The sequence below is a fragment of the Trichosurus vulpecula genome, chromosome 2 (genome assembly GCF_011100635.1).
Source record: "Trichosurus vulpecula isolate mTriVul1 chromosome 2, mTriVul1.pri, whole genome shotgun sequence".
Lineage (NCBI taxonomy): Eukaryota > Metazoa > Chordata > Mammalia > Diprotodontia > Phalangeridae > Trichosurus > Trichosurus vulpecula.
In genome coordinates, this window is record NC_050574.1 from 375,368,713 (window position 1) to 375,393,241 (window position 24,529).

The 24,529-nt window shown below is 35.5% G+C and overlaps 1 protein-coding gene across 1 annotated transcript in view; it reads left to right on the forward strand.

Moving 5' to 3' along the window:
- Positions 1-24,319, forward strand: part of MORC3 (MORC family CW-type zinc finger 3) — a 71,256-nt gene extending 46,937 nt beyond the window's left edge. Inside the window, exons 10-17 of the mRNA XM_036745478.1 lie at positions 2,872-2,976; positions 10,526-10,648; positions 10,741-10,815; positions 16,305-16,350; positions 16,525-16,649; positions 18,415-19,267; positions 20,149-20,309; positions 22,800-24,319. Coding sequence (XP_036601373.1) covers positions 2,872-2,976; positions 10,526-10,648; positions 10,741-10,815; positions 16,305-16,350; positions 16,525-16,649; positions 18,415-19,267; positions 20,149-20,309; positions 22,800-22,953 — 1,642 coding nt within the window. The 3' untranslated portion in view covers positions 22,954-24,319. The remainder of the gene's footprint in view (positions 1-2,871; positions 2,977-10,525; positions 10,649-10,740; positions 10,816-16,304; positions 16,351-16,524; positions 16,650-18,414; positions 19,268-20,148; positions 20,310-22,799) is intronic.
- The last annotated feature ends 210 nt before the right edge of the window (positions 24,320-24,529 follow it).

Genomic DNA, 24,529 nt, shown 5'->3' on the forward strand with positions numbered 1-24,529 from the left:
GTAAAACAGGATAGTGATGTCTTTGTCAGCATTCTTGTGACTGTGCAAGTGAGTCTCATAACTTGATAAACAAGCAGTGTTTACACTAAAGATTACATTAAAGTTTGAGGCCCACTGTAAGAAGCTATCTATTCCCATATGATTTATGTAAACTATCAAACTGATTAATACTGATGGGAATAGAGTAGGGATCCAAATAATTATTTCTCACAAGTTTAATATTCAACAAATATTAAGTACCTGTTCTGTGTAAACGTATAGCTGTCCCCCTCTTCATCTCAGTAGCATAGAAATTCTGCCATTTTTCTTCTGATGGATAGGTTTTGTGGAACATTGTAGAAATAGGCTGAAAAAGGGAAGAGTCCTAGCGTCTCCCAAAGGATCCTCCTGTGTAATGAAATAAGGTCTAGTACCCTTTTTTGTCTCCTATTTGATTTTTGATTCTGTTTTTGCTATATAAAACCATTATTATGGTGGTGTTGATGCAAAATCAGACAACTAATTAGTCTTGATCTTTCTCTTACTCTGATTTCTCTGGGAATAATACTTTTATCCTATCTAGATTATCACAGTCTAGCATATGTATATAGCTTAGATGTGTTAAATAAAAAATATTAATAGAGTATTCTGTGTTTTAGGCACAAGTCTCCTAGAAACAATTTTACTTAACATTCTATTTCCAAGCCATTTTTAGCTTGGAGAGATGTCCAAATTGGCATAGTTCCCCTATATCAACTCTGATAGCACTCTACCCCAGCATGATTTGAAGTGACATTTGTAGGAATTTTGAACAAGGAAAGCATCTCCATTTGGAAGATGAAGAAACAGAAGCCAATGGAGGTTATGTCTTGCCCAGGTTAAATCTCTGGTAGGTGAGATTCAAATTCAGGCTTTCTCTGACTCCCAAGTCTAGACTTTATCTACTTTGCTTTTGTTATCAGTTTGAGGTAATTTCAGGTGTACAAACTATATACAGAAGAAGTATCTCAGAAATGAATTTTATTTGCTAAATAAGCTTGACTCAGGCTTAAAACACCTAATCCTACCACAGGTGGAATACTAACAAGTTCATTCTGTGTTCACTGTTTGCAGTCTAGAGACCCCTTTTGTTGCCCTGATCCTTAGGGTACCATATCTTCTCACTCTTTTTCTCTACTTTTGCACTTCATTAAGTTTACCATTTGTAGTTTCTCTGTAGGTCTCTGGTGGAGTATAGGATAAGGTCCTTTTCTGTTTTTCCTCTTCTTTCTTACCTAGCCCTTCCATCTTCTAACAAAACCTCAGATACTTGTAATGTCAAATTTTCCTCCTTACTTGTGCCATGGATTTATTTTGCTGGTTGCTTTCTGGGATATTACTTAGTATTCCACAAATCCAAATCTCATTCTTATTATTTAGATAGGATTTTAAGTCTCTTTGTTGAACTTTTAGAATTTGACATTACTGCAGTGGTCTATTGGTAAATTAGACATTCTTAAACCTAAGGGACTTTCTCTAATATTTTACATGATTGTCAGTTAAAAACACTAAATTTTAATATGTGGAATTCACTTCTTTAACTGCATTCTATGTTTCTTTGAAGATTAGTTGAAATTCAGGGTGCATTAATTTCATAGGCTTGTCTTTGAATTTATTCCATTAGAATTAAAATGTGATTAACTTTTAAAAATAGAAACGTGCTTTAGTAATATATAATGATACATTTATTTGAACATAGCCTTGAATATCCTAACTTGGAAATTTGCCTTAATCTTAAAATGTCATCTGAATTTTAATCTGGAAGTTTTTATTAAAACAGGCAGCTTTAAGTACAAATATAAAATGTTGTAAGATACAAAGTCTAATATTAATTTTTCAGTTATCAGTGTATAATTGTTTTAAAATAGCTTTCATTGTGTTCATTGGAAGTTTTATCTGAAATTTGAGATGCAGTGTGGTGTAGTGGATAGAAAGCTGGCCTAGGAGTCAGGAAAACCTTCTTGCCTTGTTTCAAGGCTTGCCTCTGACATACAATGGTGGTGTGACCCTAGCCACGTTACTTTAGCTCTCAGGGCTTTAGAGAGCTTTCTAATACTCTTAAGTTACAGAGATGGTGCCTACCTATAGGACAGGGAATTTCTTCTAGCAATAAAATCACAAACCGGCTCCTTATCTCTTACCTCTTATGTGAAATTTAGAATAATACCAAATTGTACATCCCCTTTACTTCATTAGTGGGTCTATAGCCATTTCTGAGTTCCTGTGGTATTACCCTGAGCGAATACAGTATAATTTAGAATATAATTCTCAGTAAATATACTAGATCATGGGAAAAGCTCAGTTTGTTATAAAGCTGAAGAGAATAACAGTACAATTATTTCGGGGGCCAGGGAGGCAGAAGTGACATGTTGCTCAGAAAAGAGTTTTCAGTGTTTTCTTGCTGATGTTCAGTTAGATGCTAGCAAGTAATTTCTCTAAACCAAATGTTCTTTTCCTACTATCATCTGAGCTTTTAAAATTTATAGAGGAAAGACTAGAATGAAGGGAACTTTCATTGCTGAAGTAATATTGGACATGTTTGTTGATACCTGCTCCTTTAAATACTGATTAATTTGTACTTCCAGGCAACTAATAAGTATTCTTGTAACTTCGTCATGATCCTGCCCAAATGACTCGGTCAATTGATAGTTCAAAGCAACAAAAACACAGAAGTGTTTTCCTAAAAAAAACAGTTCTGATAGAATGTAGCAACAATATTAATATGTGGGATTTTCAAAATTCTGTGGTCTCTGCTAATAATAATTCTTGTATTAATGCTTTTTCTTGGTGTAATCTGAGTTTTACGTTAATGTATGTTATTGATCTTTAGAAGGTTTCTTTTTATTTTGTTAGGCTTACCATAGCAGCACTGGGAGAAAAGCTTAATGATTATTGGAATGAAATGAAAGTGAAAAAAAATGCAGAATATCCTCTGAATTTGCCTGTTGAAGATATACAGTAAGTATATACAAGTGAAAACACCAAGGTATACTTTATGATGATACATGAACTGGAATTGTTCATAATACCTATTATTTAGAAATAACTTGATATTGTTGTTTATTCATTCAGTTGTGTTAAGACTCTTTGTGACCCCATGAACCATATCACGCCAGCAGATCCTTCACTGTTTCCCAAAGTCTGTCCAGGCTCATGTTTATTGCTTCCATGAAACACTATCCATTTCATCTTCCTCTGTTGTCCCCTTCTCATTTTGTTTTCAGTTTTTTCCAGCATCAGAGATTCTTCTAATGAGTCATATCTTCTCATTATGTAACCAAAATATTCAAGCTTCAGTATTTGTCCTTCCAGTGAGTAGTCTGAATTCATTTTTTTTTAAGTTTTGACTGATTTGATTTCCTTGATGTCCAGGGGACTTTTAAAAAGTCTACATTTTTTCTGGAAAAACCATAACTTTGACAATATGTACACCTTTGTTGGCAAGGTGATGTCTCTGCTTTTTAGCATGCTCTCCAGATTTACCATAGCTTTCCTTCCAAAGGAGCAAGTGTCTTTTAATTTCATGGTTGCAGTTGCTGGGATTGCTTCCATTTCTTCTCCCTCTGTTTGCCAGGAAGGGATGAGACCAGTTGCCAAGAATTTAGTTTTTTTTAATGTTAAACTTCAAGGCGGTTTTTACACTCCTCTATCACTCTCATCAAGAAGTTTCTTAATTCTTCTTCACTTTCTGCCATTACAGTGGTATCATCTGCATATCTGAGGTTGTTGATATTTCTCTTGCCAACCTTTATTCCAGCTTTTGATTTGTCCAGCCTGACGTTTCACGTGATGTACTCTGCATATAAGTCAAATATGTGAAAATACGTAGCCTTGTTGTACTCCTTTCCCGATCTTAAACCAAACAACTGATTGGTTTAATTGTTGCCTCTTGGCCCACATGCAGGTTCCTCAGGAGACAAGATGATCTCGTACTCCCATCTCTTTGAGGATTTGCCACATTTTGTTGTGATCCACACAATTGAAGACTTCAGTGTAGTCAATGAAGCAGAAGTAGAAGTGTTTTTAAACTCCTTGCTTTCTCCATAATCCAATTGAATGTTGGCAGTTTGGTTTCTAGTTCCTCTGCCTCTTAGAAAACCAGTCTGCTTTTCCGGTAATTCTCAGTTCACATATTGCTGAAGCCTCACTTGCAGAATTTTAAGCATAACCCTGCAGGCCAGTGAAATGAGTGAAGTTGTTTGATAATTTGAACATTCTTTGTTCCTTTGCTTCCTTCCCTTAAGACTGGGACATAAACTGATCTTTTCCAATCCAGTGGCCACTGTTGAGTTTTCCAAACTTGCTGGCATATTGAGTGTGACATTTTTACAGCATTATCTTTGAGAATTTTAAATAGTTCACTTGGAATTCTGTTACCTCCACCAACCTTCTTGTTAGCAATGCTTCCTAAGGCCCACTTGACTTCATTCTCCAGTATGTCTGGCTCTAGATCAGTAACTACACCATCATGGTTATTGGTAACATTAAGTGTCTCTTTGTGCTGTGTTCTGGAATTCTACATTCAGTTGGCTATATCTTTCCCTGTTTCCTTTACCTTTTATTTTCCTTCTTCCCTCAGCTATTTGCAAAGCCTCATCAGAAATCCATTTTGGTTTTTTGTTCTTTTTCCTTAGAATGTTATTTGTTGTTGCCTCCTATACAGTATTGTGATCTTTTGTCCATAGTTCTTCAGGCACTCTACCAGGTCTAATCTCTTAAAATCTTTTTGTTACTTTCATATTCTCTTCGTCACTTCTACTTCATATTATAAGGGTTGCTTTTTAGGTCATACCTATATAGTCTGATGGTTTTCCCTACTTTCTTCAATTTAGGTCTGAACTTTGCAATAAGAAGTTCATCATCTCAGCCACAATCACCTCCAGATTTTGTTTTAACTGACTGTATAGCTTCTCCACCTTTGGCTGCAAATCAGTCTAATTTCAATATTGACCGTCTGGTGATGTCCATGTGTACTGTTGTCTTTTGGGTTGTTGAAAAAGAGTGTTTGCTATGACCAGTGAGTTATCTTGATACAATAGTAGTCTCTTACCTGCTTCATTTTGTACTCCAGGGCCAAATTTGCCTATTATTCCAATTGTCTTTTTATTTCCTATTTTAGCATTGTAATCCCCTGTGATGGATGACATCTTTTTTTTTGATGTGATTTCTGGAAGATGTAGGTCTTCACAGAACTGATTAACTTTGGCCTATTTGACGTTAGTGGTTGGAGCATATCAGTCCTGTGATGTTGAAATGTTTGTCTTGGATTCAAATGTAATCATTTTGTCATTTTTGTAAAAACAGTACCCCAGTACTGTTTTTCTCTCCTTTTCATTTCTTCAAAGGAATTCCTTCCCACAGTATTATATTTAGTGATCACCAGAATTAAGTTCACCCATTCCTACCCATTTAAATCCACTGACACCGATGATGTCAATGTGTAAATCTTTTATCTCCTGTTTGACCACCTCCAACTTGCCTCATTTCACAGATCTTCCATTCCGTGTTGTTATACAATATTGGTCTTTACAGTATTGGACTTTCCTTTTATCATCAGACATATCTGCAGCTGAGCTTCCTTTCTGTTTTGGACCAGCTACTTTTTTGGGACCAGCTCTTTTTTGCAGCTACTTGTAGTTACCCTCTGTTCTTCCCCAGCAATGTGTTAGACACCTTCCAACATGAAGGGTTCATCTTCTGGTATCATATCTTTTATCATCTTAATGCTGGGTTTTCCATTGGGTCCATTGGGTTTTCTTGGCAAAGATACTAGAGTGACTTGCCATTTCCTTCTCCAAAGGGTCATCTTTTATCAGAACTTTCCATTATGACCTGTCTACCTTGGGTAACCCTGTACAATATAGCTCATAGTTTCATTGAGCAATGCAAGCCTCTCCACCCTGATAAGGATTAATCTAGGAGAGGAGACATTGATAAACATCTTATAATGCTCTATAGAACCAAATTTGAACCAATCTTTTATATAAGTGCTTAACCTTTTTTTTGATGTAAATCAGTTTCTTTTGTTGTTCAGTCCTTTTAATCCTGTCTGACTATTCTTGACCCTGTTTGGAGTTTTCTTGGCAAAGATACTAGAGTGGTTTTCCATTTCCTTCTTTGAAATTGGTTTCTGATTAGTTTTTACCTTCAAGTAATTTCCTGTGCAATTTCGTGTTGCAGAGTTGCAGATAATCACAACTTCTCAGTTGTTGTACAGCATTAGGTTTTGAGATCTGGCTAGATTTTTCCAGATTTTGGTGAAATATGATTTATAGAAGCAATAACTGAAATTGATATATGTTTTGCCAAGTACATTAATTTTCCCTTCTGGTCATTACAAAAACCCTGTGATGTAGGTAATAACAGAGACTTAGCTGTTGTCACTTATCTGCAGTCACGTTGTTAGTAACTGGCAGAGGGGATCTGAATTCTAGTCTCTTTTGGCTCCAAATCTGTTGCTTTTTCTACTGTATCGCTGTCTTTGGATTCAGTCAAAGGACTGCACTTGAGAAACTAGAGGGCCACATGTGGCCTCGAGGCTGAAGGTTTCCTCCCTCTGCTCTTAAGACAGTAAGTTGCAGAGAAGGTGTCAACCTGCACTAGTAGAGGGAATTTTTTCATCATTCTTTTATTCTCTAGCAATGAAGTCAGAGATTTAGTACGTACTCTATCACTGGATCTTTATGGGGTGTGTGTGTGTGTGTGTGTGTGTGTGTGTGTGTGTGTGTGTGTGAGTGTGTGTGTGTAAAATGTATAACTACTCCTTCCGAACTGGGGATATTCTAGTCCATACCTGCCTTTTGCAATGGCATTTTTTTCCTAAAATGCCATAAAATCTCATTTTGAGAGGGGAAAGTTGAGGTACCCTACTAGAATAGTTTTGCTATCTTTTTCCTCCTTTAATTCGTTTTTTTCTTTTAAGAGTTTGGATGCTGTACCATTTGAGATCATCTCAACATAACTGACTCATACCTGTGCTCTCTGTTGAAATAGTAAGACCCCAAGGCCTAGTAGGGCATGGTCTGTGGCCAAAGAGGAATGAATGAAGCTATGGGCAGAATAATTTTATGGCAAAAATCTCTAGGGAGGTAAAAATAAAGCAGGAAGGAGAAAAACAGGAATAAAAGGTAAATAAGAAAGAGAATGTCAGAAGAATTAGACATGGTAACTTCTAAAGGAAGGACTTCCTATTCAACACGCACTACTAGGGAATAAAAGTTGGGCTGAAAGTTTTAGACTAGCATTTTACAGTGTGTTACGGTATCAGCTTTAAATGGATAAACCACCTTTATATAATAGGTCATATTTTAAAACTAGCAGAGAATGGAAAGAGATAGTGAGATTCATGGAGAATACAAAGGACAAATCTGACAATTTTGTTCATATAAAATTGTAAAAGTATTTCTGAAAACAAGACCAGTGTACCTGGAATATGAAGAGAAACTGATGATTAAGAAGAAAAAATTCACAATAGATATCTCTACAAAAGATATCCATAAAAATGTAAATTCTTGTCTTGCCTTTTGAGGCAAAAGAGTGTTTTTCTTTTGAGCTTTATTATTGCCTTTTTTAAAACAAAAGTTTATTGTTGCCAGTTTTTTTTTACAAACCGTTTTTCCTTATCTCTGTTCCATAAAATATTTTAGAAAGGAGAGATTAAGGGAAGTAACAGTTAGAAGCAAAACAGACTTTTCCAGAGGTACAGGGTTAAAAGACAGACTGAAGGATAAACAGAATAAAACAGGATGGAGGGGAATGCACAATAATTTTAACTATGAACATGATGAACTCACTCATCAAATAAAAACAAATAGAATAGATTAGAAACACACCAGAACCCAACAATATGTTGTTTACAAGAAACATATTTGAAATAGAAAGGCAGACAGAGAATTAAGATAGTAGCCTGGAGCAGAATCTTTTTATTCTGCTGGGCCAATGTAAAAAGGCTGGGCTAGCTAGCTGTCACTCCTCAGACTATATAAAAGAAAAAATAGACCTAGTTAAAAGATAACTCTGAGGTACCACCTCATACCTATCAGATTGGCTAATGTGAATGAAAAGGAAAAGGACAAATGCTGGTAGGCATGTAGATAAATATGTACACCAGTGCATTGTAGCTGGAGTTGTGAGCTTGTTCAACCATTCTGGAGAACAATTTGGAGCTACGACAAAAGGGCTGTCAAACTGTACGTACCCTTTGACCAGCAAAACCACTGCTAGATCTGAGATCCCAAAGATCCCAAAGATAAAGGAAAAGAACCAATATGTACAAAAATATCTATCGCAGCTCTCCTTGCAGTTGTGTCTGTCCTTCGTTCTCAAAGAGGACCATGACATCAGGGAAATGACAACGTGACTTGCCGTTGATTTTGATTTGAGTGGGGGAGGACTATGCAAGGTCACCAGCCTCACTTTCTTCTCCAGTGCCATCTGGGTCCAGTGACCTGATATTCATCAAGATGACTGGAGATGGCAAGGGGAGACCCTGGCCCTTTAGGCCAAGGCCTTTTCAGGTTCTCAGTTTGAGTGAGGTAACACCCATTCATTGATTAGGCCTCTTTAAGAAGTCAAGGGATGGCTCCTTTAACTTAAAAAAAAAAACTCAAACTGCAAGGGGAAGAGGGGAAGACCAAGAAAGAAAGGAAAAAGAAAAGAAAGAAAGAAAGCCTTTTCAATGAGTGGTGGAGGGGTGAGAGGGAGAGAGAGAATTTGCAATTGAAAATTAAACAAAAATTGAAAAATAATAAATTAAAAATAAAAGTATACCTGCCTGTATGTGTATGTATATATGTATATGCACATATTTACATAATATATTTCTTTTTTAATTCCATAATATTTAAAATAAGTTGGCATTACTTAAAACTAGCTTAGGTTGTATTGTTTCTCTGTTTCTCAAAATTCCCTCAGATCTGATAGGATTTGAGAAACATGCTGGCTTTGCTTTTGTATTCAACTACTGTGAGTACACTAAAATAAAAAGTCAATTAAAATAAAAGCATGAACAAACAAAAAACCCAGCAAGGATGCCTGTGTTAACTGGGTCAAAAAGTAAGTGATGGGGGGACTAAAGGGTAAGGAGACTAGAAAAGTAGGAGGGGTCTCAGTTATGAAGGGCTTCGAATGCCAAACAGAGCATTTTGTATTTGTTCCTGGAGACAACAGGAAGCTGGTGGAGTTTATTGAAGTGGGGAGGAGGGGTTATAAAACCTCTCCTTTAGGAAAATTGTTTTAGTGCTTTAGTGGCTGAATGGAGTAGGATGGCTTCGAATGAAGAGAAGACTTGAGGCATGCTGACCCTCAAGCAGGTATAATTGTCCAGGTTTTAGGTGATGAATACCTGCAGAGGAGTGGTGGCAGTGTCAGAGGAACAGATTCAATAAGGGGGGGGTTAGAGATCGAGGAGTTTAAGATGACCCCTAGGTTGTGAGCCTACAGGACAGGGAGGATGAATTTGACTTCTATATAGACCAATAGGGAAATTAAGATAGGTGGAGATACTGGGGGAGAAAGATTTGGAGGAAAAAAAGTTCCGTTTTGGACATGTTTAAGATGTCTCCTGGACATCCTGTTTGAGATGTCCGAAAAGCAGAAGGGAAGATAGCACAGGACAGAACCCTGTGAGACACCTGTGGTTAGAGGACATGATGTAGATGAGGACCCAGCAAAGAAGACTGTCTGAACCAGGAGAGAGTGGTGGCTATCCTGAAAACCTTGAATGAAGAGGGTGTCAAGAAGAGTATCAAAAGTACTAAAGGCTGCCAAGAAGTTGAGAAGAATGAGATTTGAGAAAGAGGCAATTGGATTTGGCAGTTGAGAGATCACTGGTAGCTTTGTCCCATGAAATGATTTTATTGCCTTTGAGGCACAGTATGAAACTAACTGCTAATTTTCTTATTCACCTTTTCAAGAAAAATTAGTGAGCTAACTTTCCATTAATCTGGAATTATTATTATATCATTATTATGTTATATATTATTTTTATATATTTGTATATGTATATCACATATATATCACTATATATCACACATATATTATTATCAGACAGTACTGATGTGGTTCATTTCTTTCAGAAGTGTATCAATTTATTGGTCATTGGACAAAAGTCTCTCATTTAGAGTACCAAAAAGCACTTGAATGTTTATAGGTGTTCTAAAAATGGTTATTCTTTGACTGCTTTTTTGCTTTTCCTACTGCCACTTTGGGAATAAAGAGGAGGATGTACAGCTTAAGGACAATTTTCTATTTTTATTTGCTTGCCATGGCTAAACGATTCATCACCTAGTAGTCATCTTAGTGGTAATGAGCCTTTCCAGACTTAGTTACGGTGTTAACTAGTGTTATAGACTGTATTTTGAACCTCTTCACTTCGGTAGACCTTTCACCTGACTGAGTTGTTCTAAAATTGTTTAGTTAAAATTTGGGGAAATTTCTAAGAGAATAGCATCATTTTGTGAGGAAAATTAGCCAGCTTCTCACACTAAGATTTTGTGTTATCTTACAGGAAACGGCCTGACCAGACATGGGTTCAGTGTGATTCCTGCCTAAAATGGCGAAAACTACCAGATGGAATAGATCACCTTCCTGAAAAATGGTATTGCTCCTTGAACCCAGACCCACAGTTCAGGTAGAGTTAGTTTTTAGACTTCATTTTGCAATAGAGGTAGACATGTGTGAAAAGGCAGTATTGACACTTTAGCCATATGCTTTTCTAAATAGGAATTGCCTTGTACCAGAAGAACCTGAAGATGATGATTTGGTGCATCCCACATATGAAAAAACCTACAAAAAAAAGTAAGTAGTATACCAGTGCCTTCATAACAAAGAAATTTAAATGCCTGTCCTGGTCACAGCAGTGTTTGTTATGATCTGCTACATGAAAAATGTTGGACTTGAAAATTCGATATTTGGATTAATCTAAGTTGTCCCATGTCTACTGAAAGTGCTATTCTAGGCAAAAAGTAATTAATTGATAAAGAATATATTTCTTGTCTTTTCTGTGGCTGGCAGCATCAACTAACCTTTAAGGCAGAGAATTGTGGCAGCATCTTCCTGTGCTTGTTATATCTTAGAGTTGGTAAAGGATTTCTTGGCTACTGTAACTCTTAGAAGCTTCTACATAATATGACGTGGTTTTACTTAAAAGTGTGTGTGTGTGTGTGTGTGTGTGTGTGTGTACACACTGCTATCAGGTTAATTTGAACTTGTGCTTTGAATCATTTTTTTATACTACCAATTTTCCTTCTTAGATGAGTTAATTTGACAAAGTTAGGCATTTTTAGAGTTGGAAGGGACCTCAGGTAACCATCTAGTCTAATCAGACTTTGCTATAATATATGCTAAAATAATCATCTGGCCTCCGTTTGAAGATCTCCCGTAAAGGAGAATTTTGAGCCTCTTAATCTATTCCATTTTTGAATAGCTCTGATTTTTAGGAAGTATATTTCTTGGCATTAAGTCTAAACTTGGCCCTTTGTAAGTTTTACTCATTGCTTCTGGGTAAACGATGGCTTCCTCTAGGGCCATCATAAGTCCAATGATGATCTCTTTCCCATAATAGTCCTTCAGATATTTGAAGGCAGCTCTCATGTCCCTTTTGAGTCTGTTCTTTTCTTTCATAAACGTGACCCATTTCCTTAAATTAATCTTTATATGATGGACTCTGGGCACTTCACCACCTTTGGTGCCTCACTTTGAATGCTCATTAGTTTATTAATGCCTTTCTTAAATGGTGTTTAGAATTAAACATTGTTCCACATGTCATCTGACCAGGGCAGAGTACAATGGGACTATAACCCCTCTGTTGTAAACCATGCATGTCAGCGTAGCCCAAGATCGTGTTAGCAAGGGCTACTGTGTAATACTGCTGATGTGTCAGACTTGTCTTTTCAAACAATTAGATATTTTCAACTGCTGTCTAACCATGCATTATGGACTTAGGAAGTTTTTTTTTTCCAACTAAGCTTCTAAGACTTTACATTAGTCTCAGTTGAATTTTAGCTTAGAATTAGCCCAGTGCTCAAGCTTATCAAGATGTCTCTGAGTCCTGACTATCATTCAGTGTGCTAGCTATCCTTTTTAGCGTTGTGCTATCTGTAAATTTTTTTCTTAAAAATTTTTTTCATTTAAAAAGCATTTATTTTCTCATTCTCTCACCTTCCCTTTATCTCCACTGAAGCAAAAGAAAAAAGAAAAACAAAAACCCTATAACAAATTCTCACATTAGCAGTATCCAAAAATATATGCCTCATTCTGCATTTTGAGTCTGTCACCTTTCTCTTAAGAGGTGGGTAGCATGCTTCTTGAATATTGGCCATCTGTAATAATGGTGGGGCACTGCCCTGATCAGAGTTGTTAATTTTTTCAAAGTTGTCTTTAGAATGCCGTGGTTACTATGTAAATTGTTCTCCTTTGTTCTACTCTTTTCACTCCATATCAGTTCATATGGATCCTCCCACTGACAAGCACAGATCCACTAGGGACTTCCTACCATGTTAGCATTGAATCATAAACAACTATTCTTTGATTCCTTATTAAAGATAATATATTACTAATAAATATAAAGTATTTAAATACAGAGTGATTTAGAAAGGCAGCACACTAGCAGTTTGGTGAGATTAGGAAAGGCTTTTTGCAGAAGGTAGTGCTTCAGCAGCATCTTGAGGAAAGAGAAGGATGAAATCAGAGGTAAAAAGGGAGTTCATATTTAGGTATATGGGATGTCCAGAGCAAAGGCATAGAAATGGGAGTTGTAGTGTTGTATAGGAGAGATAAAAAGAAGACGATCAGAGAGGGAAAGCGCAGTGAGGCTGGAAAGATAGTCTGGTATCAGGTTATGAACGGCTTTAAGAGCTGAAGAGATGTTTATATTTCATACTAGAGGCAATAGAAAGCTACTGAAGTTGAATAAAGAGAGGAGTCATATAGTTAGATCTATACTTAAGGAATATTACTTGGGCATGGGACATTGCATAGGATTGACTCTTTGAAATAGTGAGTGACTTGAGGCAGGAAGACCAATTAGGAGGCTGTTGAAATAATCTGTGTGAGACATGATGCTTTTGTGAGTGGAAAGAAGGAGTTACATGTAAAAGATGTTGTGAAGCTAGACTGACACCTGATCAAACATGTAGTGAAACATTGAGTGATCCTAGATAATACTGAGATTATAGACATGGGAGAATGGATATATGATATCTATCATATAGATATATCATATATCTTAATTATATCATATCTTAATTTCCTTTGACAGAAATGAGACAGTTTGGAAGAGCAGAGGTGTTGGGGTGGGGGTGGGGTGGATAATTATTTCAATTTTAGACTTGTTACATTTGAGGTGTTTTTGGGATTCAGGTTTAAAATGTCCAGTAAGTAAATGATGATGGTGATAGAAGACTGAAGCTCAGGGCAGAGGGTAGGACTGTAGAAATAGCTTTGTGAGTTATCTACATAGAGAGGATACATGAGTTGATGAGGTTACCAAGAGATCAAGGGTAGGATAGGAGAAGTCTTAGGAGAGAACCTGGGGGGAACATCTACAATTAGAAAACATGATGGAAGGAGGGGGTAGACAGGTAGGAGGAGAACCAGGAGAGAATATTGTCATGAAAATCAAGTGTCAGTGCAGCAGATAGGTTGGTAAGGATGAAGACTGAGAAAAGATAAGATTTGGCAATTCAGAGTACATCATTTAAGATTAGCTTTGGAAAGATGAATTTCATTTCAATGTCAGAAGTCAGATTACAGAGTGGTGAGAGGAGAGGAAGTGGAAGTAGTGAATGAACACAGTTTGTAGGATTTTGCTTGAGAAAGAGGACAGATGTAATATGGATTGGTAGAGTCTGATAAAGATTTTTTTTTTTTTAAGATTGGGGAGACTTGGGTATGTTGAAGGCAATATGGAAGGAACCATTTGATAGGGAGAGTACATCAGTATCTACAAGTATTCCCTTCATCTACTAGTTTAGTAACCTTGCTGAAGGTTAGTATAAGTTCGGTGTAGAATGAACTGTTCTGCATGAAGCCATGCTAATTCTGCATAACCTCTACTACTTCTTTTTGTAGATGTTCACTAATCACATCTTTAAGGATCTGTTATAGAATTTTCTTCCCAAGAATCAAGGTCAAATTTTTTGGTCCATAGTTTGCAATCTATTTTCTTCCCTTTTTTGAAAATCAGAACATTTACTCTTCTACAATCCCATGAATGAGTAAAAAAGTATTTATTAAGTATTCATTATTTGCTAAACATGGACGATAGAAATATAAAAGGGACATAGTCTTCACCCTCAAGGAGTTTATATTCTAAAAAGGGAAGACAACATGTATAGAGGAGCAGTGGATGGGGAGGGGAATTTGGTTTGGACAGTCACAGGGATGGTGAGTGGAATCATAGGGATTGAGAGCCTTTTTAGTAGAAAGAGGAGAATTGATTTGATGTGACACCAGAGCTGGAAAAGAACATGGAGGTTAGGGAGGATTGTTGTGTTCTTCTGTATAAAAGAAGCTTCTATACACATAAATGTAAAATGAGCTTCTAGAAATCTAGATAATCTAGAGCTGGCTAGATATACTGAGCCATATGAAACATTCACCAATCAGAACAGGATAGAAGTTCCAGAGCTGAAAGGATTAGGTTCTTTATGGCATGGTTGCTGGTGTAGAGCATGCAGTGACATTCAAATAGAAAGTTCACGGGTCATAGCCACCATTTCTTCTAGTACCCCAAAGTGTACCTTGTAGGGTTCAGGTGACATGAATTTGTCAAGTGCAGGGAGGACACTAACAACTGATCATTCTGCCTTTCCACTGTTGTCAGCTATCCTCATAACATCCACTCCACCCTGTGGTCTTATTCCTTTTTTCATCCTCCTTTTCCCCAATAGTATAGTTTAATAAACTTTTCTTTTGTTCTTAGCTTCCTTTGATAGCCTTAGCTCATTCATTCTAAGCTTTAGCATCCCTGGTACTATTTTTAAAGGCTGGTATGCTTCTATATTCATCCTCTCTGACCTGCCTTCTTTATCTTCTTTACAAGTATTTGTAAAATCTGAATCGATTTGTGATTTCCATGTGCAGCCACATTGGACTCTTAGACAATTTTTTTTCATTTGCATCGGAATTCTTTCCATTTGTGTCTTTAGAATTTCTTTAGTTGAGTTTCCCAGCCCTACAGGGTCGACTTCTATAGAATTTTAATATGGAACCTTTTGAAATTTTCTCATGAAATCTGAAGTACGCATCAGACTAGTCCAGGCTATCACAAACTGTAGAAGGGAGCGGTCACCTTCTCCCAGTGTGCTCATCATTTCTACCCTAGCACTCAGCTCTTCCCTGTTGGTAAGAATCATATTCAGTATAGAATTTCCTGTGTTAGTTCCTCCACTTTTAAAAACATGAAGTTATTAGCTGCTCAGCTTTTGGTAGAAAGAATATTTGCAGATGCACTTGCAATGTCATGCCTCTGTACCAAGCTTAGGATATTTTTCAGCTGATAAAATCACTTCTTGTTCTCTTTCCATCGATCTTCACCCAAATGCTTTCTTACTGAGTTTTCTTGAATAAAGTAATTACCTTCTTAATATACAATGTGACCTATTTTTATTCTGCCTACTTTTTATAGACTGTCTTTGAATAAGAGATAACCCATTCCAGAGCCATGTTCTCATCAAAGTTTTCATTCTACCAAAATCTTGTTATTTATCTATGAGGTCAGCTTTTCCCTTCTTGTTAGGACTTCTATTTAGTTCCCTTTCACCTGTTCCCTAGACTTTGGGCATTTGTATTTGGTCATTTGAGCCATAGATTTTATTACTGGCTCCTTTTTTGGATTTTACCTCCTTTGAAATGAATAGCTTAACTTAGAAGGCTGTCATTTCTTCTTCCTTTATTGTATTCTTTCCCCCTTGGTAAATAAACAGTGCAATTTTATCCTTCCCCTGTCCTTTTTTGGTTTAAAGCCTTTTTGATAAGATTTTTAAGGCACTTGACAATACCTTCTAGTCAGCTTTTGCTAGGTATAGTCCCTGGAACTTAGCCAGCCTTGATGAAATTCAGATTCCAAATATGTGTAATCCAAGTTACTGAGTCTTTAGTAATTTATCTTATGTTGTTATACTAGTAGATATTGTGACTGTTTCTAGGAAGGGAACTGAAGTTAGATAAGCTTTGCTTATCCTTTTTTTGTGCCCAACTGGTCATATATGTTGTTAGGGCATACTATTGCTTAGATCATTTCATTTAGATTTTTAATTTTTGTTCATTTTCCTTCCAATATTAAGAGATAAAGAAAAATTCAAGATGAAACGACCGGAGTTTAACCCTCAGGTAATCCAATATAGTTTGGAATGATTTTATAGAGAAATATGTGCAACTTTGGTTTTAATACGTATAGTTTTGTGATGTTTCAAAAAAAATGTAAAACCAGTACATTCCTTTTTTTAAAAAAAATTTTTATATTGTGGTAACATAGTAAGTAAGAAAATTCTGATCTTTGTGCAGCCTTGTAATGAATTATTACATATGAAAAGTCCCCCTGTCCCTTCAATTAAAGACTTCACCATCCCAGTGAAGGAAAGCATTCCAAGATCACATCTGTCATCTCCGTTGGATCTTGACAACAACAGGTTAGTTTTTACTAGGTTATGTTTTTCTCCTTAATTATGAGAATAACTTTTCTTTGCTACTTTGGGCAACAGTAGTTCCAGATATATTTAGTTGTATTTGTGTAAAATCTTATAATGAGCACAAATTACATAGTATTTATTTAATTTCTAAAAGTTTTCTTTCCTCTTCAATAAAATTAGACCACGATACTTAAATTAGTATCAGTTATGATATTTGACCTGATTTTGTGTGTATATATGTTGACTGATTTGTCGGCATATATACACCCATTCAGTCTCTTTTTATGTGCTTTATATTGTAGGGAATAAAAGTATTTTAAGACAGTCTCATGTAGTTTAGCAACTTGATTTAGGAATAATAGATTTAAGAACAAGAAATATGTAAAGAATAATAGAGTACAATTTTGTGGTGTAGAATTTATAATAGTTGAGAAGAGAGGAACATGAATTAGAGTTCTACAGAAGGATTTAATGGAAAATGTGGGACTTAATCTAGGCCTCTATGGATGGGGTAAGGTTTGGGTAGTTAGTGGTGTGACTGATTGCTAATGACCGCGTGAGCTAAAGACATGGAAATAAGAAGAGGTGTGGTGTGTGAGGGGAGCACAGACCAACTCACCGAGGGGGAAGGGTTCTCAATGCAGTTTGAGTAGACTGAGACCAAGTTATCAGAGATCTTGAACTTGATGCCACAGGCAATGAGGGGCGGTTGTTTTTTGCATGAATTTGAAATAGAAGTTTACTCAGTAAATCTATGATCCCATCATTGTGGATCAACTCTCTAATGATGCATATCACAAAACATCCATTTATCCATTCCCACCTTTGTAAAATCATTAATTTCTATAAATTTGCCATAAGGAATCTACCCAGCATGTTGAAGGGGGAGGTGAAGGGAAGGAAGTAGGGAGAAAACCACTTTTTCCTGATCCAGTGAAACTACAAGTAGAGTAGATGGAGAAGGAAATGGCAGAATCATATGTGGGTGTGGGTGTGCACACATACTCACATATTTTGCTGTTGTTTAGTCTTTTCAGCTATGTCTGACTCTATGTGACTCCCTTTTTGGGGACTTTTCTTGAAAGAGATACTGGAGTGGTTTGCCATTTCTTTCTCCAGCTCATTTTACAGCATTTGAATTAAAGGCTCATTCGATCTAGTTCCATGGTGGAAAATTGGGGAAAAATTATTTAACTTGCTTTGGTCTCAATTTTTTCAACTGGTAAAAGAAAAGATTAATCTAGTTGATGTTTAAGAATTACTTCCAGCTCCACTGCTTTGTGATTTCAGCTTTTTAAAATATAGTTAGTTGTGTACTTGTTTGATCCCCAGATTCCTTTAAAATCTTTATTTCATCTTTAAATTTTTACTGTTGCATCTTTAATTTGTTATACTTGGGCAAAATAATTATTTGACTCAGAAAGTAGTATTTTTCTAAATATAGTAAGAGGCCTATGAATTGTTTAAAAAAAAAAGAAAAAAAGAATTTGTGGAAATTGACTCCTCTAAAAATGCTGCCTTAATTTTTAAAAAACATTCCATTTTTCAGTATCTGAGACTTACTCTTTAATGGCATTAAGTTTTTGACTAATCCTGTGTAATTTGACATTAATTCATTATCCTTGAAGCAGTTTTTGCAGAAACCTTTAGATTGTCCAGTAAGAGTGATCGGATATTCATTAAATAAAATTGTTTAATTGACACAAGCTTTCCATATTTTATCTTAAAACACACATATACAACCAAACAATTTATCCTTTTCCAGCTTAAAACGGAGATCTTCTGGTGCCATGACTCTTTCGAATGCAAAGATGACAAAATATGATGATGATGATGTGATTATCTTAGAAGAGAACAGTACCCCCAAACCTTCTGTAGATGCTGATGTTACAATAGTAAAAACTGAACAGATTCATACAGAGCAAAGTAATATTCAGTCTGAGAATGTTGCTGACAGAGAGCCTTCTGAGGTAAATAATTCACTGATCAGTTCAGTATCCAATTCTGGATGTGACAATGAGCCGAAGTCTGCTGCAACACAAACTGAAGTTCCAAATTTACCAGTTAAAAAGGAAGAAGCTCTTGAAGGTGACATGGACGGCCAAGATGGCACACAGCAAGCCATTGTAGAAGCTGAAGCAAAGCAGTATGCCCTGAATGTATCTGATCTAGCTGCAGGTGACATTGGATACCAATTAAATGAACTTAGAAATGAGTTGCAGTTTGTCAGTGAAGAAAAAGAAAATTATAAAAGACAATGTGAAATGTTAATGGAAAAAGTGAAAGAATTGGAAATTAAGATAGTTGAGATGAATGATAAATATGTGAAAAAGGAAACTTGTCACCAATCAACTGAAACTGATGCTACATTTTTACTTGAAAGTGTTAATGGAAATTCTGAAAGTCAAGATCAGATGGCATTTCAATTTGAGCAGACTCTGAAGGAGATAGAAAAGCTGACAGAACACTGTAACACTTTGCAAAATTTAAAAGCGGAATGCAGTAAATGTTCAAGCAATCAGAACAAAACTGAAGTGGATGAAATGGCTGTGCAACTTGATGATGTTTTCAGACAGCTGGACAAATGCAGTGTTGAAAGAGACCAGTATAAAAACGAGGTAAGATACAGAATCAACATAAAGAAGAGACAAAACAGTAAAAGTCAAATATGGTTATTTGGGATTTAGAGCATAATGAGCTATATAAAGTGCTAGGCATTATTCTAATTTAAAATCATTAATATAATGGTAGATGTTCATTAATATATTTCTGAAGTACTTGTCTTATAATGCTCACTAACTCTAGCTCTAGATTTAATTTGAAATGATACAAAGACCAAAGCTACTTTGTCACTATATTTAGCAAGTGCATCTCTAAACAAACAAACAAGCAAACAAATAACTAATGCAGTGGATAAAGTGCTAGACCTAGGAAGACAAAGTTAAAAACTGTCCTCAGTTGTTAAGTGTGTGACTCTGGGGAAATCACTTAATTTCTGTCTGCCTCACCTTCCTTATCTGGGGATAATAATAGCACCTACTTCTTAGAATTATTGTAAGGATAAAATAATATTTGCAAAACACTTCTTCAAACCTTTAACGTGTTCTATAGGAAATTTATTCTTGTATTATTATTATTATTATTATTATTATTATGCCAAAGACCACAAAAACTAATAATATCCATTTATCTTTCCCTTGTAGTTCTTGCCGTCGTCCTCCTCCTCCTTGTCTCTTACGTGACTTAAGCAAAATCACATTTGTTTTTAATGAGTTTCACATTAATTGATTTTTTTTTTGCTTAGATTTTATAGTCAGCAAATTTATCAAGCATTTATTGAACTTCCTTTATAGAAGGTTATTCCTCTTCCCTTAACCACTTTCTAAAATTTTTTAGTGTTTTGTGATCACAGAAGTTTTGTGGAATTGGTCATATCTGTGCTTCATAGCATTTTTGGTTATGGAAATAGAGTATTAATTTATTTTCATTTTTCTGATAGGTGGAATTATTAGAAATGGAAAAAACACAAATAGGCTTTCAATGTGAAGAACTCAAAGCTGAAGTCGAACAACTAAAGGCCACAGTTTCGCAAATGACAAGATCAGATGATTCAACAACTAGTAACATTGAAGCTTCTGTCAGTTATTCTAATAGGGAAAGGTAATAATGAGCACCTCTTTACTAGATAACACATTTGTGTGTAAGTCTTATTTTTGCAGCCATGATAGCAAATAACCCATCAAGCTTAAACTAAAAAGGTCATTGGATTTGGAATCCTAAGACTTGGGTTCAAATTCTTGTTCTCCCACTTACTGTCTGTGGCCTTGGACAATCACTTCACTTCGTTGGGCTTCAGTTTTCCTTATCATTAGAGTAAGGGGGTTGGACTAGATCAGGGATGGGGAACCTGAAGCCTCAGGGCTACATGTGGCCTTCTAGGGACTTGGGTGTGGCTTTTTGACTGAGTCCAAGTTTTACAGAACAAATCCTTTTATTAAGGGGATTTGTTTTGTGAAGTTTGGTTTCAGTCAAAGGGCACTTCAGGTTGCAGGGTGCCTTTGAGGCCTAAAAGAAGGCTACTACATGTGGCCTTGAGGCTGCAGGTTCCCCACCCCTGGATTAGATAATCTTAGATTCCTTCCAGTTCTAAATATATACTCCAGTGATTCTTCTCTGTCATTCAGGAGCTTTTGAATTTTTGTGTGATCCGGCATTCTTCACTATAGATTGATTGCAGAGGCTACAAAATAATAATGTTTAAACTCTCCCTTTTCCCAGGTTGCTTTGAATCTCATTTAGCAGGCAAAACCAAGAATTTAGAAGAAAATTTTGAGAATGATAAAAGAAAATTTTTAACTTAGAGATTGATGAGGTTATTGATCATTCATAACAGTAAGGGAAGGCTTTCTAGAGATGGGATGTATTGGACTTTGAAGGCTGTAAGGTGACAGGAGAGGAGCATTCCTAATGTTTTATTTTTTGAAAATTATTTTCTGTTGGGTATTTTAAAATTATTTTATTAATAGTTTATAATTCTTTTTTCTAAGAACATGGAGTATAAACTTTTCTACCATAGGTTGAGAAAAATATTTCTTAAAACTCTTCAGTATGGGCAAAGTGTCATATTTGAGATAAGTAGTTTTTTGGACCCCTCTAATTTTTCTTAGGCCACTTTCTGCTCCTGTCTTCTTGTTCCTTTGTTTCCTTTTCATCATTCCCTTCCTAGTCCTCTGGCCTTCCAGGAAATACACAGACATTCGTGTAAAAAATGTTTATTGATTACCAGAGAGAGGTTTTTAATTCCCTTTGAGCAAGCAGTTATTTGGAAGGCTATCTTCCACTAGACAAATATGGCAATTAATGGATGTAACATTAACATTACTCTGGTTCAAAAGGACTGCAAATGGGCTGTGGCATTCTTTTGTGGGATTTGATCCCAACCATAGTCATGCCAGGTCAGTTCCCTATCTGTGTAATAATTTTAGCACCTAAAAGGAACCTTATCCCTGACATCTTGCTCCCCCAGCCTGCCATGATATCTAATTTTCCAACATTAATCTGCCTTATGGTTTAAGGCACATGGATAAGGCTCCACTTAAAATGAACAGATTTTATTTTGGGAAGATAACACCTCAAACTGTTATCCTTTTGCACAAATCACGAGTATAGTAAATATATTAATACTGGACATATGTATGTGATCAGGTTCCTAGAATGGTGCTACACATTGGCACTTAAGAAATATTAGTTGAATTGAAGGCAGAGTTCTTAGATCTTCCTTTAAAAAATATGGTCCGGGTTGGTGGTTCTTGCGGGAGGAGCAGCACTGGTGTGGCTGAGTTTGCTGTGTAGAAGTAGCTCTGCACTCCACTACTTAATTGCTCCCACGTGGGAGAGATCCATAGATTCACCAGACTGTCCATGACCCAAAAAAAGTTGAGAATTCCTGCTTAAGACCATATATGGCTTACTCCTTTGTTGATAGGCCTATTGAAATTTGAGAATCTATAAGGGTGCTAGGGAAAAAGTAAAATATAAATATTTTATGTGCTTAAAAAATTTTGCCATCCTAGCCAAAAAGTGCAGAATGTAATGAATATGTTCTTGGTGAGAATTTGGCTTGTTTGCTATTTCTGGAAAGCATAATAGAAAAGAATTGAGATCCTAGGGGCATGGTAATGAAAAAAGGAAGAAAAAAAAAGCAGGGAAGACATGAAATTTGATAAGATGGTCAAGAGTGCAGGTATCTGGAATCTTATCTTTGTGAGCTACTCTGTAACTTATAAATGATAGACTGACTCTTGCCAAAATATTCATGCAAATAACCATCTTTTTAATTTGTATAAGATTTTCTCTGGACTTAAAATATTGTGTTCTCTTTATTAGTATTTGAAAAATGAAACTTAAGAACCCTTGTTTCTTATAGTTGCTAAATGCGTACATTTTTGCTAGACTCAAATATAACTGTCATTATGTTTGATCCTCCAAAATTTTAAATGAAGCTTTCCCTTGTTTTAAAATTTATTTTTCTGTAGTGGCTTAATTTTTTATAGTGGTTTAATTAAATATGCAACGCACATTTTACTATTTCACTTTAGTCTAAGTCTTAGATAAGATTTATACCTTTATGTTTTATGTCTGTATTTGCAGCCTCAAACTTCGATCCCTTCGAGTTAATGTGGGCCAGCTGCTGGCTTCGATTGTGCCTGATCTAGATCTACAGCAAGTAAATTATGATGTTGATGTAGTTGATGAAATTTTAGGACAAGTTCTTGAACAAATGCATGAAATCAGTAGTACGTAAAATATATTTTATGTGAAACAATTTTCTCAGTATTTCTGTTGTACAGTTTTCAAGATGTAGGCAATATTATTCTTTTTGTAAAGGTACAGAAAGTAATAAACTAAAGTACTATGTATGCCTACTGGAAAAAATACATACTCTATGCACTCAAATATTTCCACAAATGCTGTGGATACTTTGTCATAACTTTTAAAAATACTGAAAGGTGTTGATCTTTAGCCAGAAATTGTATTACAAATATAAATGTATTTATAATTAAGTCTGCATATATTTTTTATGATGATGTTGGGGACTTAAGTGTTTTCACCAAGAGCTTTTCTGATCACCTCAGACCTTTGTGCAATCTTTCCAGTCCCTCAAATTATATTTTTTTTTCCTAAAATGAGGATTGTGCCACAATTTAAATGGAAAGTTTTCCTTTTAGCTTTCTTATATAAAGAATCTTTGGGAATTTTTACTTTAATCTACCTGTTTATGACTGAGATTAGTGCCTGCTTTGTGAACCATCTTTAGTAAATGGCTGTTAGATTTCCTTTAGATGATTTCCTGTCCCTGAAATTGAACATTCTTTAAAACAAGCTAGCAATAATAGTGGTTATAAGGTTTCATTTTGGTCCTGTTTTAATTTCACTAGTAGGATTTTCTCCTGCAGAGATTGCCAATCATGTTGAATTATGGAAGTGTTTTTTTTTTAAAGTGTAAAAATATGGATAGATAAGCTTAAGTATCAGAAAATAAGAGGGTTTATTATATCAAATATCTAATAAAAATCATGAAACTCATTTTTGTCTTCCTGTAAAAAATGAGTGTGATTTTCTATTTATTTTTAATTTTTTTAAGTTTCTTTGCAGCCTACTTTAGGCTACTTCTTACGTTTGCTGGGTGATCTCTTTAGCAATACTGCATTCTTAGGTTACCAACTTAAATATTCATTATTTTTAGGTTAAATTGGAACTGTTGCTCTAGTATTATACCATTGCATACCATATCGCATTGTTATGCTTTGTGTTTGCTGCATTTTGGTGGGATTTCTAAGAGATGGCTGTTTCTATTACACATGACAGCATGTATATGTATATAAACAATTCAGAACCATATTTTTCTCAATTAAAATGTGGGGTTTTTTCAAATCACTTATTTATTTTATTTTTTCTTGAACAATTCAATACTTGTATAGACTACTTTTATAAGGTATGCATAAAATACATGTAGATCATATTAAGATATTAAAATTTTTATGGTACTTAAGATTCCCCCTCTCCCCCCCACAAAAAAAGCAGCAAGTTAATAGATTTGGTTATTATCTGATTGTTAATCAAAAAGTGATTAAAAGTGTATTTTTTGTATAAAAAGGTTTTCTGTCAAACTTGTAACTGGTCAGTTTTTGTTTTTTTTTTTAAGCTTGTAATAAACTACATAATGGCTAACTTCAGACACTATTTTAGAAGTGATCTTAACTTTGGGCTTTCTGATGGCTTAATTGAAATTGGTTAAGGGGATGAAAGGAGATTGGATCAGTTCATGGCTGGTTTCCCAAGGATATCATATACCACATGCCCTCTGTATCTGTCCTTCT